Genomic DNA, 27,793 nt, shown 5'->3' on the forward strand with positions numbered 1-27,793 from the left:
GCCCAAGACTGCCTTGGCTTTTTTGGCAGCGCCCCCTGATCCCCGGCTGGGAGGGGCTGTGCTTGCTCCCCTCCCCCTCGCCTGCGCCCCTCCCTCCCAGGCCCAGAAACACCTCCCACTTTTCCCAGCCCTGCAGTTCTGCCCCTCCCACAAGAGGGGGAATCCCTGGAAGGAGATTTCCTGATGGGACTTTCGCTTTCCTCTCCACGCCTCACTTGACGAACATGGGGTTGTTATTTTTTCTACTGGTTGAGTTCACCCAATCGCCAGCGGGCTCTGGATTGTTGCGCTGTTGACCACCCGGAGCCCCTCTCGGTTTGCTTGAGACTTCAGGAGAGCGGAGCGCAGGTTGAGGATCGCGGCCAGGATGGCTCTGCGCTCTGCGCCCTTCCTGCTCCTGGTGTTGGTGGCGGTCGCCCTACGAGAGAGCTGCTTCGGTGAGTCCCTTTGGGGGCCTTGGGGGGTTTCTCCCTTTTTATCTGCCAGGGAATCTCTCTCTCTCCTCCCCCCCAAAATATTTATCCCCAAAAGGAAAATCCTCTGGGATTAGGCTCTGACGTTTCCCCCCCTCCAGGAGAGCCCCTTTGGGAACAGGACAAGGGCGGACCCTCCAGATGTCAGTCAAGTCTATCTGGGTGCCCCGAAGCTCAATTCTTTCCCTCCCTTCCAAAATGAAGCTTGTTGGATAGCGGCGTTTGCACGTGATCAGGTCAGTTCACAAACTTCCTGGCTGCCTCCGCCCAACTCCCTCCGCCTGGATCCTCTTTCCTGCCTTTGGCGGTGATCTGTGGCTCTTTGTGGCTTCTGGTGCTGGGAGGACCCGGCTTGATTCTCGGTTCCCTGCATTGGCAGAGGCGGAGACTGGTGCAAAGGAGCGACCGGGATAAGGCTGCCGTGTGAATGCAGCAGGATGAGAGTCTGGAGAGAGAAAGGCTCCTTCAATAACCTTCCTCAAGATTCATCTTTCTTCCTTTTCACTTTCTCCTGGCTCCTCCCCCCCCTCCCACCACATCCTAAACCTCAAGATCCCCAAAATTTTCTTTTCTAGGACAGGCAGGGATTTGCCTCCTCAGGTGTTCCTTCTTCCATTCCAGAAGCCACCAAAGTGGGAAAATTTGCGGAATTAAAAATATTTAAAATGTAATATTATGATGTTATTATTCCTTAGTAATCCGGAAGGGGCCTTCGGAAGTTCCTAGTTGATCGCTGAGAGAAACTATCAATGAAGCAGCTTTTCCAAAGGCAGAAAGAAAAACTGTCAGGATCTTAACCATTAAATAGGCTGGGTTGGAGGCAGAAGAAGAGAAGCAACTCTGGATGCTGACCATGAAATGAACGGCTTGCTTGGACACAGACAGTCCTGACTTGAGGAGGATTCATGACTGTGAGGATGTCCCACCTGCCTTAGATTCACACATTTCTCCTCAGCCCCACAAGGGAAAGAAGCGGGTTCTGGATCATGGAGAGTCTGATCCCCCCCCCTCCTTCTGTTGGAGAAAAGCTTTGATCCCTTTGGATTCTGAAATCTTCCCAGAGCTAAAATGGGGTCTGGGGCTCCCTCTCCCCAAAAGCTCTTGAGAAGCTGCTGGGATTGTGGGGAGGAGCAGGAAGAAGGAGGCCCAGGCCTTTGCCTTGGACTGGGAAGGACTGGGAGACCATACTGGAGGGAATGGGCAATAGGACCACAGGTAGTCCTCAACTTACAACAGTTTATTTAGTCACCATTCAAAGTTGCAATGTCATTGAAAAAAGTGACAGTATGACCATTTTTCACACTTATGACCATTTTACCATCCTCATGGTTACGTGACCGAGATTTGGATGCTTTTGGCAACTGATTCATATTTATTTATTATTTTTTAAACAAGTTATATTGGTTTTTTCTCCTCACCCACATTCACCCCAATTTTTTTTTTGAACAGTGTTGACCATTTCTTATCTTATACAATTAATCAAATTCAAATACATTTTACTCAATTACAATTTTTGCCAAAATCGTTTTCCCCCCCTTTTTTTAAACATATCTCAATATTTCTATATTTGCATACATAAACACCATCTTCATTTGTCCCTAGATTCTAACTTTACTATTTATTCATATTTATTCTCTTTTATTCTTAAACAGTTCATTCTTTTTTTTTATTGAAAAAGTTTTACAATTACATTTTCTCCCCAGTTTCCCCCCCCCACCCCTCCCTGACCTCCCTAACCCTCCGTAACCCCCCCTAACCCACCCCTCCCCCCTGGACTTCCACAAAATATAATCCAAATCAAAATCTCCTTTTTATAAAACTTGAACCCCTCCACCCCCTGTATATTTTTCACATCTTCACAAAATTCAATTATTCTATCTCTATATAATACTTTCAGTTAAAAGCTATCTGATATTTCCTAGTTTGATATTTATTCTGCACATAATCTATCCACTTTTTCCACTCCCATACATAAATCTCTTGTGAGCGATCTTTTAAATATGCTGAAATCTTCGCCATCTCTGCAAAGCTGGCCATCTTCAAAGTCCATTCATCAATAGTAGGCATAGCTTCATTTTTCCAATATTGACCTATCAGTAATCTCGCTGCTGTAATCATATACAATATCAACTTTACTTCACCCACTGTGAAACCCTTAACTATACCCAATAGAAACAATTGTGGAGAAAACTGAATTTTTTTCTTCAAAACATTCTGCATAACCCACCAAATTTTTATCCAAAAAGCCTTCACTTTCTTACAAGTCCACCACACATGATAATATGTGGCATCTAGGCAATCACATCTCCAGCATTTTGGTTGAACATTAGGGTACATGCACGACAATTTCTTAGGATCTAAATGCCATCTATAAAACATTTTATAAAAATTTTCCCTCAAATTCTGCGACTCTGTAAATTTAACATTCTGAACCCATATTTTTTCCCATGTTTCCAACATCACTGGTTCTGCAAAATTTTGTGCCCACTTTATCATGCAATCTTTAACCAATTCAGTTTCTGAATCCCTTTCTAACAAAACATTATAAACCCTTTTAATATGCATTGGACCTTTCTCTTTTATATGTCTAACCAATTCTTCCTCATGCATCATTATACCAGTTTTTTGGTCCTCTTTCCATCTCAATTGAAGTTGATTATACTGTAACCAAGTTAAATTAATCCCTTCTTCCAACAGCATTTCTAAAGTCTTCAGTTGCCATCTGCCCGCATCTGCAAAAAGAACTTCTTTATATAAAACCCCCCCGAGTGACATTATATTTGTATTCCACATGATATGACCAAGATCCAGCCATAACGGTATTTTGTAATCCCATTTGAGTCGGTGCTTCTTCCAAACTCTCATCAAAGAGTCTCTAAGTATGTGGCTTTTGAATACTTTATCCACTTTGTTCTCATAAAGTAAGTAAGCATGCCAACCAAATTCAAGATCCAAACTTTCTATATTCAAGATTCCAGTCTTTTTCCTTCCAAACTGTTAAGGTTATTGTTGTGTTACCAACCAGCAGAGTAGATTGCACAGTGAAACGTTGCTGAGAGCAATGAATAAGAGATAAGCAAACTGGTTTATTAAAAGCTACGCTAAAATATACGCTTTGCAGCCTGCCAATGCCTATCAGTTGGCTCTGCATTATATTTCGCTAATTGGTTTACTCCAAATGAAATATCAGGTCTTGACCAATTGCTTATATAAGATAGACTACCTATAAGAGACTGGTAGATCTCCTTACTAAATTTAGGACTTTGGATTTCACCTTGTTGAAAATCCTGTGCCATAGGCGTTTTAGCTGGCTTACATAGCTCCATGCCATAACGTTTTAACATTTGGCTTATTTTGCTAGATTGAGATATTTTATAACCTCTAGCTGTTTGATTGATATCTAAACCTAAATAATGCCTAATATTTCCCAAATTTCTGATCTTAAATCTGGCTTCTAACTGTTTAACAATATCTATGGCTTCCTTGTCAGTTTTAGTTATTATGGCTATATCATCTGTAAACAATAACAAGAATGATACTACACCATTATTTTCTCTCTTAAAGAGACACTTATCCGCTACACCTTCATGAAAACCGATCCTATTTAGCTCTTTAACTTTACATTGGTTCCATTCAAACCCTGATTGTCTCAAACCATAAAGGCTTTTATTTAACTTCCAACAATCAGTGTGGTTTTGTGTTTCAACTCCTAAAGGCTTCCTCATATAGATGGTGTGTCTCAATGGAGCATGCAAGTATGCTGTCTCTACATCTTTATGGTTAATAGTATATTTATACTTAGCCGCCCACACTAGCATTGTTCGTAAAGTACTAGCACGTAAACTAGGAGCAAAAACCTCATAGAAATCCTTTTCGGTCTGAGAAAAACCTTGAGCTACAAGGCGAGCTTTATGAGTTACTGTCCCATCTATGCTTTTCTTAATTTTGTAAACCCATCTACAACCTATCAGTTTTTCACCAGGTGGCAATTTCACAGTTTCATAAACACCTAACTTAGTTAAAGAATTAATTTCCTTACTCATTGCCTCCTTCCAAGCATTCTGCTCCTTTTCAGGATAAAGCCTGATATCCTCAAAACTTGAAGGCTCAATATTCACTTGGCAAACTACGGTTGCTTTATATCGATCAGGTGGATGCCTTTCCCTAGTAGATCTCCTAGGTAAAACAGGACTTACAGCAGATTGTTCATCTGACTCCTCCCCTAAAACTGCATCCTCTAAACCTACTTCCTGTTCTTCCTCCTTGATAGAGAATTCTACATTATCTAAATCCTCAGGAATATCATCAGGAATATGATGCTTTATACTAACAGTATTATTATGTCTATAATCTGCATGCTCTAGTTTATCCCATCCCATGGTTAGCACACATAACAGCCTCACCCCATAAATTTTCAGGCAAACCAGAATCTGCCAACATTGTTCTAGTCATGGCTTGTAATGTCTGACCTCGTCTCTCAATATACGGAGCAGACCGTTTATGTTGGATCCCTGCATCCTGCAAAAACTTTTCCAATCTTTGGTTAGTAAATTCTGTACCATTATCAGTCACTAAGCATTTAACCTTAAATTTCTGTTTCCTTTCTACAAAAGGTAGCCAGTTGTTAATATGCTGAAATGTTTCACATTTTGTTTTCATAAGATAACAGAATCCGTATCTTGAATAATGGTCTACTATGCTCAGAATATAGCAGGCACCTCCTATGCTAGGTTTCTTTTGTCCAGTTAGGTCTACAAACACTACCTCTAATGGATTTGTGGTTTTAAAACCATTAACATGGTTTGCTGGTGTAACCCTACTTTTCTGCTGACTACAGGCATTGCAATTCAGATATTTACTACAGGCTTGTAGTTTTATCCCTTCAGATAACTGAACTGTTTTCTTTAACGTCCTGAAATTTAAATGCCCAAGTCTCCTGTGTAACAGATGAATACATTCATCATGTGGTTTAACATTCTTATAAACAGACTTAGACCTAGCCACCAATACTGGGTTATCCCTTAAAACAACTAAATCATTTTCTAAACTTGCAGTAACAACTTTGCCATCTTTCTCAATAAAGCATTTCTCATTTTTAAATGTTACTGTAAACCCAAATTGCAATAATGATTTAACAGACAATAAATTGAATTTTAACCCAGGAATATATAACATAGGCAATGGTCCATTGTTAAATGACCAACGAGCAACACCCTCTCCAGCTACCTTAACCTTCCAGCCATTTGATAGTTTAACATGTTGGTTACTCTTCTCCATTTTTACAAAAATATTTCTATTTCTAGAAATTGATTGAGAAGCACCACTGTCAACAACCCAACAATCCTGGTTAACATCAGTGGTTGAACTGGATATAGCTAAATTACAACCCTTCTTGGGTCTAGTATTGTCCCTAACAGGCATTTTCTTATTCTTACAATACTTAGCTATATGCCCTTTAGCCCCACAAGCAAAACAACGTTTTACAACATAGGCAGTTGAGTACATTTTTTCTTCTTTTGGCTGTTGCACTCTCAACTGATCCCTTTCTTTTCTTCTTTTGGATTCTTCTAATAACCTACCGGTTATGCCAGCCAATGTCAGTTCATCTCTGGACAAAACCTCTAACGAAGAAACATAGTCATCATAACTATCATCCAATGAAGAAAGAATTATATAAACTTGTTGTAGTTCTGAGAAAATAAGTTTTTTTTCATGCAGCTCCTGGAAAATTCTGGTCATGGATTCCAAATGAGCCATCATATCTCCACCTTTAAGAAGAGTTTGTTTAAATAATCTCCGTGTGAGATAAATATGAGCACCCACAGAGTCACGAACATATAGTCTCTTCAACTTGGTCCAACACCTAGCAGCAGACACTTTGCCACGAATATGGACAAGCTGCTGGTCACCCAGTGTTAGTCCAATAATGCAAAGAGCTCGTTCATTGTCTCTGTTAAACTTGGCTAATTTCTTCTCATCTTCCTCATCAGCAGGATTCCATGCTGTTACAACCGGTGGATTATTAACTATATCCCACAGTCCTTCTCTACGCAGAAGTAGACTACATTTTGCAGACCAGGATACATAGTTTGTTCCATCCAGCCGGGTTATCATGGAAAAATTTGCTGCTTGTTCTAGTGCCATCTTCACTTGGATTGTTTATCACAAACACAGTTTGTTCTATTCACATTAACTCTCAGTTTAGCTATTAACAATCCTAGTTAGTTATGGTTGGCTCTGGGCCCATAACCAATGTTAAGGTTATTGTTGTTGTGTTACCAACCAGCAGAGTAGATTGCACAGTGAAACGTTGCTGAGAGCAATGAATAAGAGATATGCAAACTGGTTTATTAAAAGTTTACTTTATAGTAGAGAAACAGTCTCAGTCTTTAAACAAATTCCAAGTCTTTGCCAGTAAATCAGTCCAGTAATTACAGAATCTTCTTACTCAACAAACAGTAGTTGGTTAGAATAACAAACTCACTCTGGTTCACAAACCACGATGGTTGCAGATCCATCAAACAATGATTACAGATAACAACTCCTCTCAATGGTAGCTTATCATCACAGCTTCATACACAATGGCAGCATAGCATTGCAGCTTCCTCATCAACAGCAGATCATAGCAGCAACTGAACACGTTACAGAAGCTTTGCTTAAATATTCTCACAACTAGTAATTATGTGATTACAGCATGACTCAGCATTAAAGCCACATAATACAGTTACAGCTTAAGGTAACAGTACACTTATATTGCCTGTACAACATAGTTTGGCTCAAACCATATCCTAACACAAACCAATCACTTGCTTGCGTCAAAGCTGCTGCTTCATAATATAATTGTAGGTTTGGAAGTTTAAGGCCTCCCCTTTCTGGAACATCTTGCATAATTTTCAGTTTAACTCTCGGCTTTTTTTCATTCCAGACAAACTTATTCAGTCCTCTTTGCCATTCTCTCAGTTGTTTATCACTTTTAAGCACAGGAATCATTTGAAACAAAAAAAGAAATCTTGGCAAAATGTTCATCTTAACTGCTGCTATTCTTCCAAGTAAAGACAGCTGCAGTTTTTTCCAAGTCTCCATATCTTTCTGTACGTCTCGCCACAACACCTCATAATTATTTTGGAACAATTTCATATTTGATTCTGCAACTTGAACTCCTAGATATTTGACCTTTGATACTATCTCAAAACCTGCCTTGCTTTCAAGTTCCTGTTTTCGATCTTGTGTCATATTTTTAACTATCATCTTAGTTTTTTTCTGGTTCAATCTAAATCCTGATACTGTACCATATTGTTCTATAATGTCTTTCATCTGGATTATTGATTCCATCGGCTGTGTTAGGGTAACTACCAGATCATCTGCAAATGCCCTTATTCTGTAATCCTCTTGCCTTATCACTATTCCTTTCAAAGTACTCGAGTCCCGTATTATATTCAACAAGACTTCTAATGTTAAAATAAATAACAATGGGGATAACGGACAACCCTGTCTTGTTCCTTTTTCAATATTAAAGTCTGTTGTCAAACTTCCATTAATAATAATCTGTGCCTTTTGTTCTTGATAAATTGCTGAAACCACCTGTATAAATTGATCCCCAAAGTCCATCTTTTTTAAAGTCTTTAATAGAAAGTTCCAATCCACTCTATCAAAGGCCTTCTCCGCATCCAAGAAGACCAGCACTGCAGGGATCTGTTTATTCTTCTCAAGATATTCCAATAAGTCTATAACTTGCCTTACATTATCCTTCATGTATCTGCCTTCTATAAATCCCGCTTGATCACAATGAATCACCTCTTGAATAACTGGCATCAACCTGTTGGCTAATACTTTTGCAAATATTTTATAGTCATTATTCAGAAGAGATATTGGTCTAAAATTCTCAGGTTTTTTAGGACCTATTTGCTCTTTCGGTATCAATGAAATATAAGCTGTTTTCCATGATGGGGGTATTTTACCCCCTTGTTGTATACTACAAAATAGATCTTTAAGATGTTCAATCATTTCTGCTTGTAAGGTTTTATAGTACACCGCAGTTAAACCATCCGTCCCAGGAGCTTTAGCTGTTTTCAATTGTTTAATTGCGGCAATAATCTCCTCAGCTGTTATAAGATGATTCATTCTCTCCTTTTGTTGACTAGTAATTTTTGTGACTCTTTTATTTTCTAGATATTTCTCTATAAGTCCATTCTGTGTATCGTCTTTGGCATATAATTTAGTATAATAATCTACAAAAACATCTTTAATTAATTTTTATTGAGAGATTTCCTTCCCTCCAATATCAATACTATCAATAATCCGTGTACTCTGTTTCTTCCTTAATGTATAAGCCAACCATCTGCCCGGTTTATTAGCGTTGCAGAATGTGTTATGTTTCGCAAATTTAAATTTGTTGCTGTTTGCTCCGCCATAAGCATTTGAAATTGATCTTTCAGAAGTTTTATAGCTCCTCGTATTCTTTCATCTGTTGGGTTTTTTATAAGTAACTGTTCTTTATTCTTTATTTCTGCTTCCATTTCAGCTCTTTTCTTTTGTCGGTTTAATTTGTGTTTAGAGTTCATATGGATGAGTACCCCTCTCATATACGCTTTACTCGCCTCCCACACAATTATTTATTCAAATTCATTTCAAAAAAATCTTTCATCTGCTTTTTAAGTTCTGTTATATTCTTTTCATATCTAAACAGATTTTAGATTTAGATTTTATTTAAACAGATTTTCTTTTTTTTTATTTATTTAAACAGATTTTCTATATTTGCATACATAAACACCATCTTCATTTGTCCCTAGATTCTAACTTTACTATTTATTCATATTTATTCTCTTTTATTCTTAAACAGTTCATTCTTTATCTTAATATATTTATATTTGTTTGTCGGAGTTGCCTTTCTTCCACTTCATCTTTTTTATTGCACAGCAATCTTTCTCCTCAAGCATACCCTCTCCCTCTTCCCTATCTCTTCCTACTTTCTTTCCCCACCTCCTTCTTCTCTTCTCTACTTCCCCTTCCCTTCTCCTTCTCTCTTCCCCCGTCTTACCTTTTCTCCTACTCTAATTTCCCTTCCCTTCCTTCCTCCCTACTCTTCCATCCCTCTCTCTCCTTCCTCCTCCCTTCCAACTCTCTTCCCCTCCTTCATCTCTATTGCTGTATTCATTTTCAATTTAATATTTTCCACCGTGGAGGCCAGGCAGCCCCGATCCCTTGTCCTTTTAATTATTAACAGTATATTTCATCTTATTCCTTTTTTTCTTTCAAATCTTTACTCAATCTTCTAATCCTTTATCTTTTTTACTTTTACCAATGTATTTTTTCTGCTTTACTTCTTGCAAGTATAACATTTAAATCATTTTTATAATTTCAATTTCATTCAATTTTACATTCAATCTTCCTATCTTAACAATATATTTCCACTTATTCAAATATATATTTATAAAGCGCAGCTTAATAATTTCTCATTTTACCCAATCCAATTAGTTCTTAAAATAATTTGCCTTCTTTTCTCTTTTTGATTGTTTCAGATATATAGTTTGAAATATTCCAATTATTACATTTCCCCCAGCAAGTTTAGTCATATTATTAAAACCTATCATTCTATAGACCTCCAATATTATTAAGCATATGATATTTATTACAGTTTCTCCAGTTTTCAGTAGAGCATATTTAAAACTTAAAATATAGAGTATAAGTCCCATTCCCCTTATTTCATACCGCTTTATATTCCCCTTATTTTAAAATCACTTAATTAATATCACTGTTTTATCTTTTTTTCTGACATTAAACTCATCTATTAAATTTTACAGTTCTGAATATATTTTCATTTCTTTCTGTCTTTCTGTCTTTTTCCTTTTCTGCCTGCCGGGGTAATTTTAGTAGTTTAAAATATTTATAATTTTCTTTTTATTGTCTATGGGTTGGCCAAACACTCACCCAACACCAACACTCTGTCCAAATCTTCCTTCCGGCACATCGCTTGCTCCAGAGGCTCCAGCTTCATGGCGATTCACCCTGATCACCGCCTCCCATCACTGACTCGGAGAGTTTCTCCAAGGGACTTGCCTGTCCCTCTTTAGACACCGAGCTGCCTCTCCTTCTTCACTGTCCTTACAGGACAGTTTCAGTCTGAAGACACGCCCCCCCCCCCCCCCCCCGGTGTCGGTTCATCTAGCTGGTTTTTGCCAGGCTCGTCGGAGCCCTGCATATTCCTAGCCAGTCACGCTGTGCCGCTTCTGGATTCTCAACTGATTCCTATTTATGACGGTTGCAGTGTCCCCTTATCACCTGATCCCCTTTTGCAACTTTCTGACAAGCAAAGTCAATGGAGAAGCCAGGTTCACTTAACAACCTGGTTATTAATATAACAACTGCAATGATTCATTTAACAACTGTGGCAAGAAAAGTTGTAAAATGGAACAAAACTCACTTCATGAATGTCTCACTTAGCAACAAAAAATGTGGGCTCAATTATAGTCATAAGTCGAGGACTACCTGTATTTACTTCTCTGGGCTTTGGAGGCTCTGCCCTTTTGTATGCAGACCCAGGTTCTGCCCAAATAAGTCCCATGAACGATCCTGAAAATGATCTTCAAAATCTTTGGCGCCCTGAAATAATTTCTGATCTGAAGAGCTTTCAGAATGGACACAAACAAGAGGCCTTGGAGGTTTTCCAATTTAATCTTATTTTCTTTTAATTCTTTTAATCCATTTACAAGCTGTTGTTTATCTGTTCATTGGGCAGCCTTAGAGTCTCTTCTGTGTTTCTATTTTGACAATAAGAACTAAACAGTGACTTAATGTGATTTTTTTGGTCATTGTTAGTAAAGTTTAGCATAGTTTTCTGTCTTGTGAATTTAGCCTGTCCTTCAAAGAAGGGTTAAAAAAAACTTTGATTCTCCTCATTCCGGAGTTTGCATGATAAAAACTGACATAATTTTGTATCTTTATCTTGGATTCCCCAGAGGGGCTTTAAAGATGATAGGACCCTCCAGACAGAGAGTGAATTTAGGGAGAGGACCCCAGCTGAGCCCCCTCCCCGAAATATGGGCGATGGCAACAGAAGCTCCCAACCTCCTCCTTGGGGGCAGGGGGTGGGGCCAGGGTGGAGGGGCCAATGGTTTTCTGGGGGTGAGGAGAATTCTGGGAGTTGAAGTCCAAGTGTCGGAGTCTGAGAAACTCTTAATTTAGGCCTTTACGTTGAGAGTCACTGATCACGTGAAGAGTTGGGTAGCCAGGATCTCAATCCCCTCCAAGGTGGCTGAGGGGCATTTCTGCCTTTCTTTGTGCTGACCAAGTGCAGGATCAGCCCCAGAGGAGGAGAAGGGTCAGAGCAGCTTCTGGGGAAAGTGAAGGGGGAGATTCAGAGGGAATCTGGTGCATTGCAAAGGTCTTTGAAGGAGAGTTTGAGAGCCCTAATTGGGTTGCTGAAAGGAAGAAATCTTGGTTTAATCAGACTGAGATTTTCTGTGGAAGGAGGAGGAGCCCCTCTGAGTCCTGGGTTCAAAATCCGATTCTTGCTCAGATGGCTGAACTCTGGGAGGGGAGGGGGGATTTTCCAGCCAGGAAGCGGGGGGAACAGGGATGAGGAGGAAGATCTGGGGGGCTAAGTCACTTCATTGCTCCTTCCTTCCCTCCCCCCTTTGCCCTTCCCCATTTGGGTTTCCCCCAAAGGATCCAATGGCCTCTGGTCTCACCCGGATTCCCCCTCCCCCATTTTATAAAACCCCTCCTCAAATCTGCACCTATTAACAGTCCAGGTTGGCCTTCAGTGAAGTCAGAATGGTGTTTTTTTTGTTCTGTGAATGGAAAGGAGGGGGGACCAGGGGGGGTTTCCTGCTGCTTTTGAGCTTCTGGGAGGGTGGAATCCCCCCTTTTACCTGTGCAGCCATTGCAGCTTCCTTGGGGCAGAGGCTGAGCAACCCAGAAGGGGGCTTGAGGGAGGCCTTGCTGGAAGGGGGGAGGGCACCATTGGGGCAGGTAAAGTTTGGGGGACCCTCCCCTCCCCTCCTCTCTCACCCCACCCACCTTCCCTTCCCTCCAACCCTTCAGTCCTTCCAGAAGCTCCTTTTTTCCCCTTTCAATCACTCCCTCATTTCCATCTCCTACCTCTTCTTCCACCATCTCCCCCTTCCTTCCTTCCCCCCTTCCTCCTCTGCCCCCCAACTCTTCTCCTCTTCCTCTTCCTTCTTTCTCCCAGAGCCTCCCAGATGGGATCAGGGTCCTTGGCTGAAGCCCCCTAACTTTTCCCCTCTGGCTCCCTTCCAGGCGCCTCCTCCCACTCCCTGAAGTATTTCTACTCCTCCATCTCGGAGCCCAGTCAGGGGCAGCCCCACTTTGTCACTCTGGGGTACGTGGATGGTCAGGTCTTTGTTCACTACGACAGCAACAGCCGGAGGAAGCAGCCTCGAGTCTCCTGGATGGAGAAGTTTGGGAAGGACAATCCCCAGTACTGGGACAGAGAGACCCAGATATCACGTGACTCTGAGGAGCAGTTCAGAAGAGGCCTGGAGACTCTGAGGAGTCGCTACAACCAGAGTGAAGGTGAGTGATGGGTCGAGTGGCTCCTCCCTTCCAATTGGTGCATATGGACTTGGTAGGGCCATTGAAACCCTCTGTAGGGCATAGGAAGCGATTCTTCCTCACGATTGTGGATGACTACACCAGATACGGGTATGTCTACTCCCTCAGACACAAAAATGAAGTATTCCAAAGGTTTAAAGAATTCCACAGAAGAGTAGATATGCAACATAACATGAGAATAAGGCAGATAATGACAGACAGGGGCTCAGAATTCATGGCCAAAGAATTCACAAGGTGGTTGAGAGAACAGGGCATAGCGCATTACACCTCTTCACCTTTCTCCCCATTCCAAAATGGAGTCTCAGAGAGTAAGAACGGAGTATTGCAAACCATGATGAGGTGCGCCCTGGAGGATGCTGGGATGGGGCAGCATTTCTGGTCAGAGGCACTACACTACGCTAATTACACCCTGAATAGACTGTGGTCAAGCTCTATCAATAAGACACCATACGAAATGCTATACAACAGAAAGCCCAACATCGCACACTTACACATATTCGGCGCCCCAGCCGATGTCCACATCCCCAGACAATTAAGAAAGAAAGGAGAGAAATTATCCAAAAGACTGAGATTCGTGAGTTACGAACCGGGCACAAAGGGCTACAGATTTGTCGACAACAACAACCGTTTTGTGGTTTCCAGATCAGCCAATTTCCACGAAAATGCAAACTGGTCGAGGGTACACTCCAACGACATTCCCACCAATAGGTTCACATTCGAACATGACCAAGGGGGAAAGGAGGTCAGAGAGGTCGGAGGGCAAAAAGCCAACAATCGCAAGGCGAGCATCAAAGAGTGGAAAGAAGGGTACCCTTCCCTAAAGATAGATGATCTGACAGACAAAGAGGCAGACAACATGCAGGAAACCGAGCCAACCCCCAGCAGGCCAATCAGAGAAACCAGAAACAAGCTGCCAAGGAAGCTGGAGGACTACGTTATGGCCATCCACAACACCCATTTCACGCCCAGCTCATACGAGGACATCCTCGGGCTCCCCCAGAAAGAGAAAGAAGAATGGATGTCTGCCATGGAGAAGGAGATGGAGAGCCTAAGGAACCTCCAAGTATACTCACCTGCCCAAATTCCAGAGGACAAAAAACCAATAGGAACCAAATGGGTGTTCAGAGTTAAGACATTAGAAGACAACAAGGTCCTGTACAAGGCAAGACTAGTCGCGCAGGGTTTCGCCCAAAGATACCCCGAAGACTATACAGACACCTACTCGCCAACCGTCAGGGCGGAGAGCGTCAAAAGCGCCCTGGTGGTGGCCACCATCCTGGGATTGGAGGTTTTCCAATTCGACGTACAAACAGCGTACCTGCACGCCGAGTTGGACAAAGAGATATACGTTAAAGCACCGCCTGGGTACAACGAGGGCGGGAACCAAACCTGGCTGCTGAACAAAAGCCTATATGGGCTCAAGCAGTCGGGCAAAAGGTGGTATGACTGCCTAGCCAAAGCTCTCAGATCCATGGGCTTCGAGGCCACCTCAGCCGACAAATGCTTCTTCACGAAGAGAGAAAACAACACATTCGAAGGTGTGCTCATTTATGTGGACGACATCTTGTACATCAGCAAGCACAAGGACAGATGTGACAAGTTCGCCACTGAGCTGGGTAGCCACTTCTCCCTAAAGTCACTTGGGAAGATCGATAAATACCTAGGGGTCCAAGTGATAAAAACCAACAAGGGTTTCCGCCTCTCCCAGAGAGAAAAGATCATCGAGCTGCTGTCCAAATGCAACATGTCCGAAGCAAAACCCAGCAAAACCCACATGCAACCAGAGTTCCTGAAGACCATGTACGAGGAATCTGAACCTTTCACAGACAATAAGTTGTATAGATCAACGATAGGGTCACTGCTGTATATATCCAACTGGACCAGGCCCGACATCGCCCTGGCCGTCAATCTACTGTCCAGACATGTAAGCAAACCCACGATAACACACTGGAACGCCATCAAAAGACTTCTTAGATACTTAAAATTCAGTGCAGATGCCCTACTCTGCCTAGAGCCAGAAACATCCGAGAAACCAAAGCTAACCTACTATGCTGACGCTGACTGGGCTGGGGACATAGAGTGCAGAAAAAGCACCTCTGGCTACGTGCTACTACTCAACAATTGCCCCATCCATTGGTACACTGGAAAGCAAAAACTGGTGGCCACATCAACTACGGAAGCAGAATGTGTTTGCCTATCCAAGGCCGCAAACAACTTAGTATGGTTCGATGACCTGCTCTGCAACATCTGGGCTGAACCCTCATATCCAATAGTCATCCACGAAGACAACAAGGCAGCGATAGAGATCTCAAAGGCCGATGCTATAGGTCAGCGATCTAGGCACATTGACATTAAATACAAACACGTCAGGCAGTTTTCAGAAATAAGTTTCATTAAGGCAGTACACTGTGACACAGAGGAGCAAACAGCAGATATTCTCACCAAACCCCTACCACATAAACAGCATGCATACCTCATGTCTAAAATGCGTGTTTACATGTAATTCGTGCCCGTGCCTGTATATTCTCTGTATGTATACAACCACTTCCTCAGGTACCCAGTTAGACATTTAGAGGGGTTTTTGTCATGGTAAATGTCTAACTACTACATCTCCCTGATCACCCGGACCTGCAAGGGTTAACTGACCACATATCCCATAATCCCTGTAACCACTCCTTACCTCTTTGCCCCTCCTCCTGGGTATAAAGGCTCCGACCACATGGTCCACACTGCATTCCAGATGTATACCTGAAAGAGAAAGGTACAAGGTCAGTGACCTCCAGTACCATTAAATCTATAATAAAGTTACAGAAAAGAATCGAAGTCTGTCTCTGAGTTATTGGCTAGACCCAGCTTTTAACATTTTTCCCATGGGGAGATCAGGGAATCTTCTCTCGAGAGCAGGATCAGATTGCAGCTCACGAGGTTCTTCCTCTTCCTCCAAAGGGAAGTTCTCTGGCTGAGCAGAAGATGCAGAGAAAGGATGCTTCACCCGTCATTCCTGGGTGTGGAAAGGGAGGGAAAGGACTGGTTAGTTTAGTTCAACTGTCCTTACAGGAGGTTTTCCATTAGATTTGAGAATTCCTGGCATCCTTCCTCCCTCTCAAGCCCAGACAGGAGTAGAAACATTTCAAGATTTCCTTTTGGTTTTTTCAAACATTCAGTTTTCGTTTTAAATCCAAGAATCTGTTCACTTGAAGTTGAAATATCTTCTCCAGGGCCTTGCAGAGTCTGTGAACTTCAAACTTCATTTCAAAGGTCAATAACCCTTTGGGTCTCCAGATGAGACTGGGCCACTTGCTGCTGTTGCTAAGGAAAAGATTCCTTTGTGGCCCTTTGAGGCTTCATTCCCACATTGCACTAAACCATGGTTTGTTTCTGGTTAGCACAATGTGGGAACCAGCCTTTGTGACTTGGTGCTATTTGTGAAGGTAGACCAAGATTTATGGTCACAGGGATCCCTGCAAGCTTTTGTGTAGATCAACCAGATTCTTTTTGAGGCCATGGGATTCTCAGTCCCTCTTTGCAGCCGCAGATTCAGGCAACTGTTCCCTCTCTGGCATCCCTTCCTTTCCCTCCCCCCTCCCCGAGTCTCCCCAACAGAGAAATGGTAGAAGGAAAGATGGAAGGGATTTCCGTCCCTCCATTTCTTCTGTGACTCCTTCTTTTCTCAGTCTCCCTTGGGATCCTCTGCTGGCTTCTCCAGCTTTGCTTTTTCCTGGGGAGGTTCAGGGGCTCCATCCTGGGAGGGAAAATGTAGGGAGGTGGGTTGAGGGAGGGGAGAGGGGCTGTTAGTGATGGGGGCTTTCTTTCCCTTGATTGTTAGGGAGGAAATGGGGGAATCGGTGCCTCTCTTCATTGTCAAAAGTCCCTGCAGGGAGGGGGATCTCTGTTTATCTTGAGGACTCCCCAAACCATCATCTTGTCCCTATTTCAGGACTTCACATAATACAGTGGATGTATGGCTGTGAGCTCCGGAGAGACGGGAGCAAAGGAGGGTTTAACCAGCATGGCTACGATGGGAGGACCTTCCTCACCTTTGACAAGGAGATCCTCACCTGGGTGGCTCCTGATCCCCAGGCCCAGATCACCCAGAGGAAATGGGACGCTGCTCCAGGAAAGAATCAGGGATGGAAGACCTACCTGGAGGAAATCTGCATTGAGTGGCTGGAGAAGTACTTGTCCTATGGGAATGAGACGCTGCTGAGGAGAGGTGAGCATCTGAATGCAGACTGGACTTTCCTCCTTTATGGCCGGATCTCTTGTGCACATTCAGCCCCTTTGGGTCCCTGGTCTGGAGCCTTTTTGCCCTGGTAGGAATCCTCCCCCTTTCAGCCTCTCTCCAAGACATGGGAAGCCCTGTTTGGTTCTCATTGCCAGGCAGCCATTCAATGGACCAGGAAATGCAGCCTCTGCCTGGCAGCTGTCTGGGTGGGTCAGGCAGGACAATCACTTAGTGGTGTCCTGTTCACTGCCCACAATGAGGCAACCATTTGGGGCTATTCATTGAAACCTCCACTAGCCAAACTGTAGTCAAGTGTGGTGGGCATCTTTAATTTCCCCCCATTAACTCTGTTTCTCCCCACATCCCACAGGAGGCTCCCTCCCTGCCTTGCACCTGATGGTGCACCTCCCACCCCCACCGCTAGAGGGCTCCACTTCTACCATTAATAAGACATTATCAGTGCCCCCACTTGGGCAAAGAAGGCCATGGATGAGGGGTTCTTTTCTTTTCTTTCCAGGACGGTGGGGAGAGCAAAGTTTCTGTCAAACCTCAAACAGGTTCCCACAATTCTCAGTGAGCCTTTCTCAAAACAACCCCCTCCCCACCTTCAGGAACACCCCTCACCCCACAGGGCGGCTCACGTTACAATCGTTACCTAGAATTTTTTATTAGTTTACCATATAGACCCATGATGGCGAACCTATGGCACGCGTGTCACAGGGGGCACGCAGAGCCCTTTCTGCGGGCATGCCAGCCGTCGCCCCAGCCCAGCTCCAAAGCACATGCGTGCACCTCCCATCTGCCAGTTGGTCTTCGGGTCTCTGCCACGTATGTGCACGGGGGCGGGGCCTTCCCCGATCTCTGCAGGTTCCACCCTCTGCAGGTGCCTCTCCGTGGCAGGAAGGCAGGAGGCAGCTAGGATGTGATCTCCACATTTTCTCCCCCATCGAGTCCTAGCTGCCCCCCCCCATTTTGGGCCTGAAAAGCCTCCTGCACCAACCTGGAAGCCAAAACGGGGCCCAGGGCGCATGCGCAGGGAGCACTCACATTGCATTTTGGGGGTCTGTCACAGGGGCACCAAAAAGGTTAACCATCACTGATATAGACCATTCCTCTCCCCTAGGTCTACCGATTCCCCCCGGGGTCCTTAATCCCTCCAGGATCAGTTGGATGAAATTAGGATCAATGGGGGAATCCATCCCCCCCCCCGATGATTGCCAACAGCCCATCCCAGCCTGGGGAGGACCCTCTCTCTCTTCCATTGGCATCAATCTCTCTCTCCTCCCCCCCCCTTTCAGAGACAAAATCTCTTTTCCAAACTGATCTGTGTGAGATTCCCTTTGATCTCTCTTCCCTTGGAAAGAGGCTTGGAGGACCCTCAGGTTCAGGGGAGCAGAAGAGGATGGAAAAAGTAGGGAGAAACTTCTATGTTGTTGTCGTCCTTAAAGGGAACTTAAAAGAGCATCTGCGCTATCCCTCCCCTGAAGGGAGCAGCCCAAGATCAGTCAGAGTTCAAAGCAATCAGAGAGGAACTTTCTTGGACCTTCAATTTGCTTCTGGAGGTTTTTCAGGTTGAGTCCCTGGGAACAGTGGTGGGTTTCAAAATTTTTTACTACCAGTTCTGTGGGTGTGGCTTGGTGGGCGTGGCAGGGGAAGGATACTGTAAAATCTCCATTCCCATCCCATTCCAGGGGAAGGATACTGTAAAATCTCCATTCCCACCCCATTCCAGGGTAAGGTTACTGCAAAACCCCCATTTCCTCCCAATCAGCTGGGACTTGGGAGGCAGAGAAGAGGTGGGGGCAGGGCCAGTCAGAATTTTTACTACCGGTTCTCCGAACCACTCAAAATTTCCGCTACCGGTTCTCCAAAACTGCTCAGAACCTGCTGAAACCCACCTCTGCCTGGGAAGGACTCAAAATCAGGAGTTCTTGTGGTTGAGCGTTTTCCAGATTTGGAGCATTTCCTGAAACTCTTGGAGACACTGCAAGTGTGGAATTTAAATCCTTGGGTTAAAACTAAGTGATGGGAGATTTCCTGCCCCTCTAAGTTTCTCATCCATGGAAGGAAGGGAAGGGAAATTAGAGAAGGAGAGAGGGGAAGAGAGAAGGAGAAGGGGAGGGGAAGTAGATAAGAGAAGAGGAGGAGGAGAGAAAGTAGGAAAGAAAGAAAAGAGGGAGATGGTAGGTTGGAGGAGAAAGATTGCTGTACAATAAAAAAGAGGAAATGGAAGAAAGGCAACCCCGAACAAATACAAACATATTAAGATAAAGAATGAATTGTTAAAGAATAAAAGGGAATAAACATGAATAAATAGTAAAATTAGAATGTAAGGGCAAATGAAGATATCGTGTATTTAAATAAACATAGAAATAGTGAGATATGATAAAAAAGGGGGGGGAGAAGATTTTGGCAAGAATTGTAATTGAGTAAAATATATTTGAATTTAATTAATTGTATAAGACAAGAAACGGCCAATACTCTGTTCAAAAAAGATGTGGGGAAATGGGGGGGGAACCAATAAAACTTGTAAATGTGCAAGTTTCTCATCCACCTTCCAGGCTCTGGAGGGGCTCAGAGTTAATTCTGGGGGTGCCGTTTCTGCAGAGACCCCAAAGGTGACGGTGAGCAGCAGGACAGAGGTGGAGGATGGGATGGAGACGCACATCTACCAGGTCCACGACTTCTACCCCAGGGAGATCGATGCCTCCTGGACGAGGGACAGCGAGGTCTGGCTACAGGACACCCTCCATGAGTCTGTGGCCCCCAATGCGGATGGGACCTACCACTACTGGATCAGTGTCAAGATCGATCCCAGAGAGAGAGACCGCTATCGATGCCATGTGGAACATGACAGCCTGCAGGAGCCTCTGGACTTGGAACTGAAGGGTGAGAGGCTGCAGGGAGGGGAAGGCTGGGCTCTTTGGCAGCCTGGAGGGTTGTGGGAGAGAAATCTGACCCCAATTGTGTCCAGGTGTGAATATACCTGAGCTTTAATCCACTGGTTTTTCCAGTGTTTGAGGTTGGTGAAGCTGCAGGGATCAGACCATAGAACTGGCTTCAGGTGATGGAAACTACAGAATCCCATCACAATACTTGGCCGATCCTGATGAAATGCCCTTAGATCCTCTCTGAGGCCTTCCCTGTTTCTTGCCCCCAACAGAAAAGCAGCAGTTCCTCTGAGCACCAGAAAGAGATTTCCTTTTGTTTACAGTTCCTAAAGTACAAGAATCAGGAGGAGTCTGGCAGCCCCTTTTCTGAAGGCAAATTCTGATTAAAACGGATGAACTGCAGCTGAGTTCAGGAAATGCAGAGAGTAGCTGGACTGATGCTTCAGGAGTCAGAAAAGAAAGTACCAAAGTCTGAGTTTTTTCTCATTAGAGACTAACAGGATTTTAGCAGGAGCTTTAAAGGTCAAAAGGTCACTCTGTGTTGCTGCTCTAAGAAAGAAGTTGCACATTATTTTATGATACGATACATGAATTCCCGAGGCTCAGCATAAAACCCAAGGAAAAGATCCCTCTCTCATAAGTGTCCCTAATGTTTTTTACACTGGACGTCCAAATTTGCAAAATTCAAATTCTAATTTTTTATTGATGATTGTCACCACGATACAAGAAATATTCAAATGTAATTGTTATGCTGATATCCCAGGGAAAATAAAATATTTGTTTTATTTTTCTGGTTGTTTATAGCAAGCATCAATTCAGAAGTGGCATAATTGCTATTCAATGGGAATCCTGAATTTTGTGCAAGAGAAATTTAAATTTGAAGTTCCCTCCTCAAACCTGCCCCCACTCCCCCAAGCAATACCACTTTATGATGCTTTCCTAAGACCATACTTGGAATTCTTCATCCAGTTTTGGTTGCCACAATATAGAAAAGATGTTGAGACTCTGGAAAGAGTGCAGAGAAGAGCAAGAAAGATGATTAGGAGCCTGGAGGCTAAAATATATGAAGAGCAGTTGCAGGAATTGGGCATTTCTAGTTTAATGAAAAGAAGGACGAGGGAAGACATGATATGTTCCAATATCTCAGGGGCTGCCACAAAGAAGAGGGAGTCAAGCTATTCTCCAAAGCACCTGAGGGCAGGACAAGAAGCAGTGGGACCATCCAGAAGTTGGATATCACCATATTCCATTTTTCATGCTGAAGTTCTGGAAGCACAAATTATAATTTTTTGCTATTCCTGGACTGGCCAAGGAAAATGAAAGTGTATATTTTTAAAAAAAGTCTAGGTGATATGAACTATTTTACCTTAAATAATAAAATGCAAACACTCAAACTGAAGAAAAAAGCGTACAGATTTGCCCATTTCCACTCAAGAGTCATGGCTTATTGGAGCAGCCTATAAAAACAACAAAAATGTTTTTGTTTTAACAAATTTTGTTGATATTATTGTGTTGGTGAAGTTTTTGTTTTGCAAGCTGCTATGAGTCACAAGGTGGCAAACGGCTGTTTTTGAGTGGAAAAGCCAAAGATGAATTCAGTTGCCTTCATGCTGGGCTGGGGTGAGAAGGAGGCAGCGTCATGAGGACACGTCCTCTAACAACAGTTAGCAAGGCGCCTTCGTGTTACCTTGAGAAGGACACAAAAATGAGCCCATGGAGTTTTTAATTTGGGGAATTTCCAGCTTTCACTTCTTTAGGTCTCTTCCCTGATTGGGAGGATTGTTTGGGGTTCTCCGTCAATGATCTGCTCTTTCTCCCAATTCAGAACCAACAGATTCAAAATCCAACCTGGGGCTCATCATCGGCTATGTTGCAGCTGCTCTTGTCCTGGTGGGTGTGATTGCTGGGATCCTGGTATTCTTCAGTAAGTATCTTTTCTAGGGGGGGGTGATGGAAGGAAGATGGGGAGATTCCCCCCTAAATCTCTCCCTTTGGGAAACTTATCAGCTTCAGAAGTCCTGTTTTCCCTGCCTTCTTGGGGAGCATCTGAGATCTCAGCCTCACGCTGGGACTCCAGTCTCAATTCAGCTGAGTCTGAGATTCAGGCAGTCCTGTCTTCTTCTGAGTTAGGAAGAGGCAGTTCTGTCTCTCTCAAAGGCTTTGATCAAAGAGCAGCAGAGAAGGATTTCCATGGAAACCTTCCTCCCCTCCCAGTTGCTTCTGCGTCTGCTTCCCCCAATTCCCCTCCATCCATCTCAGAGGCAGCAGGTCTCTCTTGGGGCAAATCAGGAGATAGATTTGTATTTTGAAGGTCTTTCTGTCTTTGTTCATGGGACAAAGAGTCTCCTGGGGTTCTTCCTCCCACAGAGGGAGTGACTGGGTGATCTCTGGTGGATTCTTTTGAGCTTTCACTGATTTTTATCCTTGCAGAAAGACATCAAGATGACTACAATGCAGTACCAAGTGAGTGATTTGTCCTCTTTCCATGTAATTTCCAACTTAGAACAGGCCTCAGAGGCACCATCACTTGAGGATTGTGTATGTGTGTTTAAACACAAAAGAAACTCATGAAGCTGCAGAGTTGTGCTATTTCCTCCTAAGAACTAAGCTTTTCAGAACAGCCAGGCTGATATTGGGAGTGAAGATCTAGGACAAGATATAATATAATAACAATAATATTCATAATATTGATTACATATTTGCTTATCCATTTTGATAAACCTTCCTTATGTAATTAATCGTTCTCTTATGCTTCCAAATTTCTAAATTCTGTTTCTGCTAGTTAGCCATTAATAAAATAAGTCCCATGTTAAAAAGTATTCAGTTTCTTCCTTCTCCATAATTTTAAGTGTTAATCTATCCACTTCTGCGCATTCTAGTATTTTTTTAATTACATTTTCCACTGCAGGGATCTCTTCATTTTTCCAATGTTGTGCAAACACAATTCTAGCTGCTCTTAAGACATGTAACATTAAGTATGTGTTCCCTTTATTGTATTTTTCTAGTAAAATGCCCAAAAAGAATATTTCTGGTTTTAGATCTATATGTTGCTTTACCATTTTTTCTAACCATGTACGTATTTTTGTCTAATATTTTTGTGTCTTTGGGCATGCCCACCACATATGATAATATGAACCTGATGCCTGATTACATTTCCAACATCTAGTGGACATGTCCTTAAATATCTTTGCCAATGTTGTCAGCGAAAAGTGCCATATATAAAACATTTTACATAGATTTGCTTTGTATGCAGTTGACATTGTTAATTTATAATTCCTATCCCACAATTTCTGCCATTTATCTAACTCTATAGTATAACCAACATTTTTAGCCTATACTATCATTGTTTCCATTACTTGCTCTTCTTCCATTTTAATACTCAGTAAATAGCTATATAGAGTTTTAATTTGTTTTTCATCTGTCCCTGTTAATATCTGATCTAGTTCTGTTGATTCTTTATAAAAGCAATACGTTTTAGCATCTTTCTCATATCATGAGTCCCTTGGGAGTTGGGCGGCATAGAAATGTGATAAATTAAATTAAATTAAATTAAATTAAATCATGAGATGATCTTTTTGTTGAAGTAAATGGCAATGTGATCTGGTGGGTGAAATCTGGCTTTTAATTTATTATTTTAAATGGCATTTTATTGTAAGCTTCCTAGGGTCACCTTGAACAGATGGATGGCATAGAAGTTTAATAATAAATAAATAAATAAATAAATAGGCTGGTCTCCTCTGAGAGATTCATGAAGCTGGTGAAGAGAAAGAAGATCAGGACAAAGCTATTCCTGTCCCTGTCCCTGTCCCTGTCCCTGTCCCTGTCCCTGTCCCGTCCCATCCCATCCCATCCCATCCCATCCCATCCCATCCCATCCCATCCCATCCCATCCCATCCCATCCCATCCCATCCTATCCTATCCTCTCACTCTGTGTCTCTCTCCAATGCAGGGAGGAACCAGGCCATTTAGCAGCCTCCTCGCAGGTGAGTGGCCCCACACGGGTCTGTGTGGGGAGGAGGGAGGGAGGGAAAGGAGGGCTTTGAGGTGAATGATGAAGATGCTTTGGGAAATCCCTCTTCTCTCTCCTATTCATCTCAAAGGCTGGAAGGGAGGGAATTTGGGGGAGATCCAGAGGAGCTCTGGGAAGTGGGGGGGGGCTCTGCCTGCCCCCAAACTCTTCTCCTGCAAGGCCAGACTGTGGCTCCTTTTGGGATCTGACTGTCTTGGATCAGGAGGCTCAGAGAGCTGCAGAGAGGAGATTTGTCAAGGAAGGACGTAGCAGCTGTCCAGCTGAAGTCAAAAGACACTGAGACAAACTTGTAGGTTAGATATATAAAAGTATTTAAGATTTATAGTTGCAGCAGACAAGATAGTCAGGAAGACAGGAATATCTTGAGGTAAATCAAAAGGCATATGGAACACACAGACGAAAAAGGCGGGAAAAAGGGAAACTCCCCCTTTATACCCACAGCAACCAATCACAGCATGGATTGCTTCATGCAGAAGCCAGCTCAACCAATCAACTACTGCCCATTGTACACTTACCTGTTCCAGCTCCTAAATTTAATATCCTAACAGGACTGGGGGGTCCTCAGTGCAGGAGGGAAAGAGGGGCAGATGAGGGGCTTCTTGTGGGTCTTGCAGTCATGGATGGAGAAGGGGCTTCTCTCCACTCCTTCAAGCCCTCTGGGGATCCCTCCCTCCAGATGCTGAAGGAAGACATAGGGGGGAGATAGGGATCCATAGGTCTCCGGAAGCAACCCAGACTAGTATTGGATTCCTATATTTGAGGGGGGACATTGATTTTATGTAACTTGTGGGGCAGGTTCTCAGCCGCCTCAGGAGCCAGTCCTAGCCCTGCCTCTCCCTTCTTTCTACTGTTGGAAGAAACATCCTTCTAGGTTCTGCTCCAAGTGGGGAAACAGACACTGGAAACATGGAGACTGCTTGGAAAGATGGTTTAATGGTGGACAGGATCACATGCCTTGAGTTCCTGAACAGAAAAAGGGCTGATACAGTAAATCTTCGGGTTTTTATGCTCTCTCTGGCTCTGCATTTCTTGGGGCCCAGAAAGAGTTTCCTGATTGGTTGTCAGACTCCCAGGGGGTGGGGGCCTTGCTGGCTGATGGTCACGTGCTTCCCAGGTCACATGTGGTGAGTTTCTGCTGCTATTGTGTAGAGGGCTAATCCTATCTTTGGCAATTCCTACTATGGCTCTGCCTGAAGGAGGCAGATCTTTGTTATGTAGAATAGACTGGCCCAGGCCTTAATGGCCCATTGACAAAGGGGGGGGGGGCAGGAAGGTGGGAGCTGCTTTGTCTGTAAAATATGCTTCTCATATTTCTCATCCAGGGAAATATAATATTCTGCCTTTTTCATATTTCCTAAAATATTTCACTCTTCCAGGAAAGGGGTGGGTGCTAACTTCCTACACTACCTTGGAAAATCCTACCCAGCAGATCCCTCTCTTGAGGAAGCAGCAGTTGTCACCAGTGGGATCAGCTGGGCAGATTGGTGCTGATCCCTCAGCCTGGGCGGTGGGATTCCACCTCTGGGCTCCCTCCCAGACTGACCCTGCCTGCTTCTTCCCTCTCTTTGCAGCACGAGTGGACAGTCCCAGCATGAGGAGAGAGGAGAGAAGATGGGACCAACCTTCTCCTGAATTAGGCCGGACTCTCAGGCCCATCCTGCATGCTTGGAACCAGGATGCATTTGGGGTCTTTCACCATCGCTTTTATCATTGGATCAGTAACCTTTTGTATTAGGATTGAGGAATGGAGGAGAAAAGAACATCTTATATGTTTATAATTGTGGAATCAAAAAGATTAGATATTATTATTTTATTTATTAATATCCTGCTGAAAGTATCAAAGATATCCAACACACTCTCCTATTTCCCCCACAACAACCACCCTGTGAAGTGGGTTGGGGTCAGAGAGAATGACTGGCCCACCCAGCTGTCTTTCATGGCTAAGGCGGGACTTGAACTCACAGTCGTTTTCTATCCTGGTGCCTTAACCACTACATCAAATTGCCTTGTATAGCTTCTAAATAGCTTTGTAATATAGCTTGTAGCAACTATGTTGTTATTTCTGGTGACCTTTAATGGGCTTCTGCTGATTAACACAGTGGTCCCCAACCTTTTTATCGCCGCGGCCCGCTGAGCGCGCGCAGGGGTGGAGGCACAGCCCAGGAGCTTTTGCGCACGGCCCATTGCGCACGGCCCAGGAGCTTTTGCGCACGGCCCAGGAGCCTTTGCGCTGCAGCGTTCATGTCCCCCGGCCGCTGCGCGGCCCGGTGCCAGGTACTCCACGGCCCGGCACCGGTCCACGGACCGGGGGTTGGGGACCACTGGATTAACAGGTTTTAGAGAAAGGCCCATAGCAAATGGGGTGAGGAATAGAATGAAGAGTTGTATTTTTACTTTAAGGGAGAGTGATAAACTGTTAATCTCCATCATAATTGCTTGGATTGGAAGTGGAAGTTTTTTTCTCTCTCTTATTGTTCTTTGTATAAGTTGCATAATGAATAATATGTACCATATACTGCCATTTATGGATTTTTACAGTTTAGAAAAATGAAATAGGAACCTTCTCCCATTATGCCGTGCTGAATGGACATAATTTTTTTCTGCTGCCAATGAACAGCTGATTTTGCCACAAAGTTGGTTATTTGGTGGCTTTGCTCCCTGTTTTTTAAAGGGGAGACTAGGAACAACCCAAGATGACCTTCGGACAATCATGCACAGACAGAGAAGAGAGGGGGCTGGATCTTCTGCCATCCTTTCCCTTCAGCTGCTCAGCTTTCTTATGCACACCTGGGTTTTAATTGCACTTTTTAATTGAAGCTTTACAATCTCTTGATTTATGACTAGTTCACTTCTGACCTATTTTATAACCTGGACTTTTACAACTTTTTTTCTCTCCTCTTTCATTGTTTACCATTAAATTTAAATTATTATTTTTTTAATCGTAAGAAAGTTGCAATGGATTTTATGCTTATATGTACACAGGATTATACTATAAATCTTGCTCTTTCTAGCTTTTTACCTTCTTTTTATTAGAGTCACGATATTTAACTCTTAATTTTTATGGAAAAATTTCCCCTTTTTTAACACTGGCAGAAAAAATCCTTTCCCCCTGTGGAAGCTGTTGCTTATCTGCTTCTCTTGACTTTGAGTAGAAAACCAAAAGTGTTTTTCATGTCTTCGAAAGGCGATAAATTATTTTGGGAGATAACTGAAAAAAGAATGCTCTCCAACTTACAGGATCTACGACAGGTCTGTTAGGCTGCAAATAGATCTACAAGATTATAAAATTTGGACCTCTTTTGCAAGGGGGAAATAGATTTCTCAGTGTTCAACGGGGGGGGGAGGGCCTAATATATCTTTTCTTGTTTTTTCATTAATTTTTTTCAATGTTTTTGTTTAGTTTTGTTCTGTCTCTGTTCAATCCTTTTCTTTTGGATTTTAAACTTTTACATAAAATACAATAAAATGGTCAATTCTAAGAAAAGTGGAACAGGAGATCCACAGTTTGGCCAGGCTCCTTTCCCCCTAACTGTTGCACACATACCATAAGAACACGAAAATAGTTTGCTGAAAATAAATGGTTTTGCCTTCTTCTTACCT

At 43.2% G+C, this 27,793-nt stretch overlaps 2 protein-coding genes across 2 annotated transcripts in view; both read left to right on the forward strand.

The window, feature by feature from the left end:
• LOC117668284 (major histocompatibility complex class I-related protein 1-like) overlaps nt 1–25,901 on the forward strand; it is a 48,234-nt gene extending 22,333 nt beyond the window's left edge. The window contains exon 8 of the mRNA XM_087884548.1: nt 25,765–25,901. The gene's annotated coding sequence lies outside the window, so the exon portion shown is untranslated. The remainder of the gene's footprint in view (nt 1–25,764) is intronic.
• LOC132710159 (class I histocompatibility antigen, F10 alpha chain-like) lies at nt 122–27,786 on the forward strand. Its single transcript, XM_060685714.2, has 8 exons — nt 122–437; nt 12,732–13,007; nt 16,984–17,259; nt 19,879–20,160; nt 21,988–22,086; nt 22,593–22,625; nt 24,113–24,146; nt 25,765–27,786. Exons 1-7 carry the CDS (start codon nt 368–370, stop codon nt 24,130–24,132), a joined length of 1,056 nt encoding a protein of 351 aa, XP_060541697.2. The 5' UTR covers nt 122–367; the 3' UTR covers nt 24,133–24,146; nt 25,765–27,786.
• Nucleotides 27,787–27,793: the final 7 nt, after the last annotated feature.

The sequence above is a fragment of the Pantherophis guttatus genome, chromosome 2 (assembly GCF_059756535.1).
Source record: "Pantherophis guttatus breed Tessera chromosome 2, ASM5975653v1, whole genome shotgun sequence".
In the NCBI taxonomy this organism is placed as follows: Eukaryota; Metazoa; Chordata; class Lepidosauria; order Squamata; family Colubridae; genus Pantherophis; species Pantherophis guttatus.

Bases quoted from the DNA above. Each gene is read 5' to 3' on its own strand.
- LOC132710159 (XM_060685714.2), top strand. From the start codon at position 368: ATGGCTCTGCGCTCTGCGCCCTTCCTGCTCCTGGTGTTGGTGGCGGTC. The intron at 13,008-16,983 runs GTGAGTGATGGG...TCCCTATTTCAG, and splicing joins TCGCTACAACCAGAGTGAAG to GACTTCACATAATACAGTGG. The intron at 22,626-24,112 runs GTGAGTGATTTG...TCTCCAATGCAG, and splicing joins TGACTACAATGCAGTACCAA to GGAGGAACCAGGCCATTTAG.